The 6,321-nt window shown below is 57.4% G+C and overlaps 1 protein-coding gene across 3 annotated transcripts; it reads right to left on the reverse strand.

The window, feature by feature from the left end:
* Positions 1 to 234: 234 nt before the first annotated feature.
* Positions 235 to 5,820, reverse strand: LOC147646899 (uncharacterized). Of its 3 annotated transcripts, XM_086872778.1 has the most exons (11): positions 5,600 to 5,818; positions 5,172 to 5,243; positions 4,722 to 4,793; positions 4,447 to 4,518; positions 4,256 to 4,357; positions 3,696 to 3,803; positions 3,341 to 3,412; positions 2,645 to 2,743; positions 2,095 to 2,202; positions 1,300 to 1,474; positions 235 to 772 (listed from the first exon to the last, which is right to left on the reverse strand). In XM_086872778.1, the coding sequence occupies exons 1-11, from the start codon at positions 5,694 to 5,696 to the stop codon at positions 529 to 531; spliced, it is 1,221 nt and encodes a 406-aa protein (XP_086728904.1). In that variant the 5' UTR covers positions 5,697 to 5,818; the 3' UTR covers positions 235 to 528. The 3 variants fall into 3 exon arrangements, with proteins under 3 accessions (XP_086728904.1, XP_086728906.1, XP_086728907.1); XM_086872780.1 differs by lacking the exon at positions 5,172 to 5,243 and having other exon boundaries at positions 5,600 to 5,820; XM_086872781.1 differs by lacking the exons at positions 2,095 to 2,202; positions 5,172 to 5,243 and having other exon boundaries at positions 5,600 to 5,820.
* Between the last annotated feature and the right edge of the window lie 501 nt (positions 5,821 to 6,321).

The raw sequence follows: 6,321 nt of genomic DNA on the forward strand, positions 1-6,321 counted from the left end.
TCTGGGAGTTCCAGGAGCCTCAGGTGACACGGTATTTTCCTCTGAATATTTCTTGTTGTGCAGTGTACAGGGAGAATATTTTGTGTGAGATTCTCCTCTGGGCTTTGAGGTGAATCTCAGTAATTCTGTTGATTTTCATGTCCAGATGAACTTTTGGTAGATAGGAAGGAAAAGGGAAGAGGCACCATGGAAAATTAATTGCTCAAAATTTGAGTGGCCCAACCACATTAAAAATGAAGTCTAAACTGAAGAAATCTTTTATTTATTTTCTTTTTCCTTGGTAGGTGGGGTAAAACACAAAATGTAAATAAAGTTCTTTGAAAAGGTTCAGCCAGCACCCAGCTGTATGAAAATCAAAAGGGATAAGGCAGGGCATGGGAAGAATCTTCAGCCTTTCCTGTTGAAGGTAGAAGAGTAGGACAAGTGCCTCTGGCTGTTACCCACAGGTAATGTGTTATTTGAAGCCGAGAGCAGATGCCCCAAGCTGCTGGTGGCCCAAGCCCTGTCATGGCTGTCCCACTTTCAGTCCTAGCTGGACCAGGGTGGCCGGCTTGGGAGGGGAGGAGGTGGGGGGATCTCAGGGGGCTTCCTCTTCACAGCCGGGCTGGGGGGCCGTGGGGGAGGCACGGAGTGCTGGTGCTCTGCTTTCCAGGTCGACTCCTGCTTCTGAGGCCACATCTGAGAGCTGATGAACGAGGCAATCTCTGGGCTCCCTGGGGGCAAGGGAGAGTCACACCTTCTTGGCTGGTATGCTGGAGCTGCAGCAGGGTGACTGTGGAGAGAGGAGGTGGCTGAGGCCCCCAGCTGCCATGGGCTCACAAGGACCCTCCTGCACAGCAGGGCCCAGAGCGGCCAAGGCTCCCCAGCAGGGCTGGAGCTGCTGGCACAGCTTGGCCCAGCTGGACAGCTGCCCCTCAAGGCCCCGGCGACCAGGGGATGGCTCTGGGCAGGGTCCCTGGCCAGGAGCGGGCCCCAGAGCACCTCTGCCTTTCAAGGGCAATCTCGTCCCCGCTCTTTCTCCTGCCCACCTTGCTTTGCCTCTGCCCGCTGCTCCTGGGGCTGCTCTTGGCCAGGCAGCCTCAGTGGCAGCCAGCACTGGCTGCAGCCCCAGCGGGCTCGCCAGGACAAGGCCCAGCAATTAAGAGGCCAATGAAAGGCCTGGGCAGCAGCAGAACTCTCAGCAGAGTTATTTGGGCAACCACTGATTACCCACAAGTGCACAGCAGCCTCACTGGGAATGTTTCCTGACTATGAGAAGCCTTTCTAGAAGCTGGAGGGTGGAGAGGAACAACAACTTACCATTTCTTGTCCTTCCACCACCGGAATCCAACATAGCACAGGACCATGGAAAGTGGCACTGTGAACAGTGTCACTGCTGTGCCTATCATGCAGGACTTGCGCACATCCTGCGGGCAGAACACTCTTGGGGTGCTTGCTGGATTCTCAGCATTTATACTGGACTTGCCAAGCGCATCTGTGGGAGCAATGGGCAGCGTGAGCCTGTGCTGTGCTCCGTTGCTGAGCTGGCAGCACGGTGGATACGGCCAGGACATTCTCTGTTTCCCCCAGAGCTGGGGCCTGCAGGCACCTTGCCACCCCTTGGCACAGGCTGTGCCACCCAACAATGCCCAGAAGGCTGAGAGCAGAGCCCGGGACAGCACAGCTGCTTGGGCCGTGGCTCCTTCCAGGGACACGGGCCAACCCATCCCTGAGCAGCCACTGCCACCCCTGACCCTCCCTGCTCTGTGACAGCTCCCCCAGCCCAAGGGGACAGAGCCAGGCCCTGTAAGGGGCCAGTGCAGCCCCTGCCCAGTTGGGAGCCAGGGCTGGCTGTGGCCCTGGGCTCACGGCAGGGCTCCCACTCGGGGCTGCTCCTGTGTCTTGGGCCTCTGGATGCTTAGGGCCAGCTCCAGGAGCAGCTGCTGGGGGAGAGATGTTGGTGCACAGGTCCCAATTCCCAGGGGCAGGGAACGAGCTCCAGAGGCCTGGAAGCCGCGGCACCTCCATCTTTGGCTGCTGCCGGGCCATGCAGGCCCTGAGGGAAGAGCTGCTGGCACACAGCCCTGCCGAGGGAGAGCCCAGCACAGCAATTACCTCCTGTGCCTGGGTCTGGCATCTCGTCCTTTCCTGCATCAGGAGATGGCACAGGGCCATTCCTTCCTCTAGCATATGCCATCATCTGCACAAACATCTGCTCCAGCACTTGAGAAAGGAAAAAGGACAGCTAGATAAGATAGAACTGTTCGCCATTAGGGGAGGTGGTATCTTCAGGAGGCAATACTTGTCAAAGTCATGGATAAGGGTCAGGAAAATACCCAGATTATTTGGGCTGGGCCAGGGCCCTCCCTCCTCCAAACAGTCCCTACACTTGATCTAGCCCAAGACAGAAATTTCAGAGGATCTCAGGGTGTGCATGGCCCATGCTGCAGTTTGGGCTCCCTGTCAGCTGATGCCAAATGCCTTCCTGCAGAGGCTGGGGAGAAGCTGCAGCCAGGCCAGGCTGGGAAACAGCCCTGCAGGCCATGAAAGCAGCAGCGGGGCAGCAAGGCTGCCATGGATCCCTTCCTGCTGTGCCGGGCATGGCGTGTCCTGATGTGCCCCTGGCTGCTGAGTGTCAGGAGGAGGCTGAGGGACATGAACCCACCACGGCGTCTCTCCAGATCACTCAGCATCTTGTCCAGAAGTTGGGATGCCTCCAGGGATTTCTTGTCTTCTATCTCTTTGTTCTTCCATCTTGGAGGACCTTAATGGAAAGTAGTTCCATTTCTCCATCAGTCCAGAGTGGCAGTGAGTGCACCTGGGTGACTGGTGCCCTCCAAGGCACTCCCTCCTCTCTGCCTTCCACTCAGGAGCAGGAGCAGGCGGACCACGTGCCTGCAGTGTCCCCACAGTGGGATGGAAGGAGCCCCTTGCATGGCAGTCAGGGGAGAAAGGACTCCCTGGAGCTGCCAGCAGCTCTGAACTGAGCCCCAGGCAGGGCCAGGGCTTTGTGGCAGCAATGGGAGCAGCTCAGGCTCCCTGGGGCTGGCAAAGGAGCCACATGAGGCACAGCCTCGGAGCACAGCCCTGGGCCCGGCCCCTTCCTCTCTGCTCTTCTCCGTGGCTGCACAGAGCACATGGAAGGTGACACTGGCATTGCACATGGGAAGAGATTGACAGCTAAATGCTCCTTCCTCCCACTGACAGCAATGCTGTGCAATCACTCAGGGCTCCAGAAGGGAGCAGAGCGATGTTTCCAGAATCCATCAACCTTCAGATTCTTAAGGGAAATGGCATGAGGGTGAGCTCTTGCCACACTCACACTGATAATTCTGTGCAGAAATGGACATTGAGAACTTGCCTCCAGCATTCTCCATGGGTCTCAAACCATTATGTGCCAGGGCTTTCAGACGCTCCATGTCACGATCCCAATCTAGAAGGGAGCACAGATCAGAACCATTCCATGGTGAGCTGGGATCCCCTTCTGCCTTAGGGAACTGGGCACTGCAAGGGGGTCGGGGAAGGCCATGGGAGCCAGATGTCAATGGACATGGCCAAAGCTGCAGAGGGGCCTGGGCAGCTCTGGGCTGGCTCTGAACACTCTCAACACCTTTTCCATGCTCTGTGCAACATCCCTGAAAGGCAGGCACTGCCAAGCAGCAGAGATTTACAGCTCAAGCCTCAGCAGGGCTCAGGCCCAGAGGCACAGCAATTACCTCCTGGGACTGTGCCTGGCATGGCCTCCCTTCCTGCAGCAGAGGCTGCCCATGAGCCACTGCTTCCTCCGGGAAACGCCACCTTCAGCACAGCCTTTGGGTTCATCTCTGGAGAAAGGAAAAGCCACAGCTGGATCAGATGGAACCATTCCCCTTTCAGGGAAGTGGTGTCATCATGATGCGATACTAGTCGAGGTCAAAGATAAGGATTAGGAAATCATATAAACTTATGGGATTGGCCAGAGCCCTCCCTCCTCCAAACAGCCCCAGAACCTGATCTAGCCCAAGACCAGGAAATTGCAGGGGATCTCAGGGTGTGCATGGCCCACGCTGCAGTTTGGGCTCCCTGTCAGCTGATGCCAAATGCCTTCCTGCAGAGGCTGGGGAGAAGCTGCAGCCAGGCTAGGCTGGGAAACAGCCCTGCAGGCCATGAAAGCAGCAGTGGGGCAGCAAGGCTGCCATGGATCCCTTCCTGCTGTGCCGGGCACAGCGTGTCCTGATGTGCAGAGAAAGCCCCCGGCTGCTGAGTGTCAGGAGGAGGTTGAGGGACATGGACCCACCTTGTCCTCCCTGCAGCATTTTCTTCAGCATTTGCTGCATGGTATTGGATGGCTCATGGTGTTTCCAGTGTCCTGTAGCTTTGTTCTTTCCTCTTGGAGGACCTAATTAAAAAAATATATATCCATGTCCCAGGAATGGATCCTAAAAATCAGGGTTCAGCTTGTGGGATCAGCAAGGACACAATACTCACCCCTGCGACGGGAGCTGGGCTTGCGTGCAGCATCCAGCCCAGGAGCCTGGAAAGTCCTCCCTGCAGACACACCTGTAACTCAACAGCCACAGAAGCTTCTGTCATGTCTGCTGATCTGCACAGGCAGCACTGAGCCACAGGAGTGCTGAGGGGATCACGCAGGGCGAGGGTAACACACGTGCACAGCTCTGTCCTGGCACCTGCAGCGATGCTGCCCTGGCTGCGATTTGGGCTCTGAGCTGGCAGCTCTCCCAGGGGGAAAGGCCTTGACCTACCCTCACCATCTCCCAGAGCCTCAGTCCTGGATGTGGGTTGAGAAGCCAGATCACCTTCACCAAGAGGCTTGGCTGCAAAGAAAGGCAGGACAGAAGAGCTCCCGTGGCTCTGTAGGAGATCCTCAGGCTCCCTGGGGCTGGCAAAGGAGCCACACGAGGCACAGCCCCGGGGCACAGCCCTGGGCCCGGCCCCTTCCCTCTCTGATTTTCTCTGTGGCTGCACAGAGCACACAGAAGGAGACACTGGCATTGCACATGGGAAGAGATTAACAGCTAAATGCTCCTTCCTCTCACTGACAGTAATGCTGTGGGATCACTCAGGGCTCCAGAAGGGAGCAGAGCGATGTTTCCAGAGTCCATCAACCTTCAGACTCTTAAGTGAAGTGGCACGTAAGTTCTTGCCACTTCGACAGTGATTATTCTGTGCGGAAAGGGACATTGGCAACTTGCCTCCAGCATTCTCCATGGGTCTCAAACCGTCATGTCCCGGGGCTTCCAGATGCCCCATGTCACGATCCCAATCTAGAAGGGAGCACAGATCAGAATCATTCCATGGTGAGCTGGGATGCCCTTCTGCCTTAGGGAACTGGGCACTGCAAGGGGTTTGGGTAATGCCATGGGAGCCAGATGTCAATGGACATGGCCAAAGCTGCAGAGGGGCCTGGGGAGCTCTAGGCTGGCTCTGGTCACTCTCCACCCTCTTTATAGGCCCCATGCAACATCCCTGGAGAGGCAGCAGGACCAGCCCAGGGGCTCTGGGGACTCTCTCCCTCCCACAGAGGAAACCCTCCCTCAAGCCCTGGGGAAAACCATCCCCAATGCTTCCCAGGGAGAAGGAAGTGCTGTCCCAGGAAAGGGAAGCCAGGCCGTGGGCTCACCTGCTCCCTGTGCTTGCCACGGAGCAGCCTGGGCAGCCCTGTCAGGCAGGGCCACTGCCAGGAGGAGCAGGAGGAAGAGGCGCAGAGCAAAGGCCATGGTGCCTTGCCCACTGCCAGTCCTGCAGCTCTTGCTGCCACCACTGTCCTGACACTGCTGTCCCAATGTCAGCACCGCTGCTGCCGCCGCCGCTGCTGCCACAACAGTCGTGGTCAAGGACTGACTGCTCGGTCCTTGTGGTGCTGTGCAACCACGGGGCTCTGGGACCTCTGTGACCTCAGAGCCTGCTGTCACCTCAGCCTGCTGTCACCCCAGAGACTGCTGTGACCTCATGGCCTTGGCTGTACCTCCTGCAAGTGTACTGCCATCTGTACTCCAAACTGTACTGGACTGATTGTAAATCTTTGACTTCATCAAAGGGTCATTGCTAAACAAAACCTTGGTTTTGCCTGCTGACATTGCTGGTCATGTTCTGTCCCATGAGATGCTCTTGATGGTTCCCTCTTTTCCTGGGCATGGCATTGGAGGAGGTCCAGGCTCAGGTGATGCCATTGAAGGAAATGTGCCCTCAGCCCAGGGACACTCAACACAGACTCCCCCAGCCCCTCGGGGCCCCGCTGCTGGTCACAGCAGCCCCTGCCTGGCTCCTGCCTGCCCACACTGTGGTCAGCCCTGCCTGCTCCTGGACATGGAGCTCAGCCAGGGCTGGTGCTGTGTGGGCTTT

This window comes from Cyanistes caeruleus, unplaced genomic scaffold (genome assembly GCF_971803275.1).
Source record: "Cyanistes caeruleus unplaced genomic scaffold, bCyaCae1.hap1.1 HAP1_SCAFFOLD_76, whole genome shotgun sequence".
NCBI classification, from domain to species: Eukaryota; Metazoa; Chordata; class Aves; order Passeriformes; family Paridae; genus Cyanistes; species Cyanistes caeruleus.

Bases quoted from the DNA above. Each gene is read 5' to 3' on its own strand.
- LOC147646899 (XM_086872778.1), bottom strand. From the start codon at position 5,696: ATGGCCTTTGCTCTGCGCCTCTTCCTCCTGCTCCTCCTGGCAGTGGCC. The intron at 4,794-5,171 runs GCAAGTTGCCAA...CTTTCTTTGCAG, and splicing joins ACCCATGGAGAATGCTGGAG to CCAAGCCTCTTGGTGAAGGT. The intron at 3,413-3,695 runs GTAATTGCTGTG...GCTCCCTTCTAG, and splicing joins GCCAGGCACAGTCCCAGGAG to ATTGGGATCGTGACATGGAG.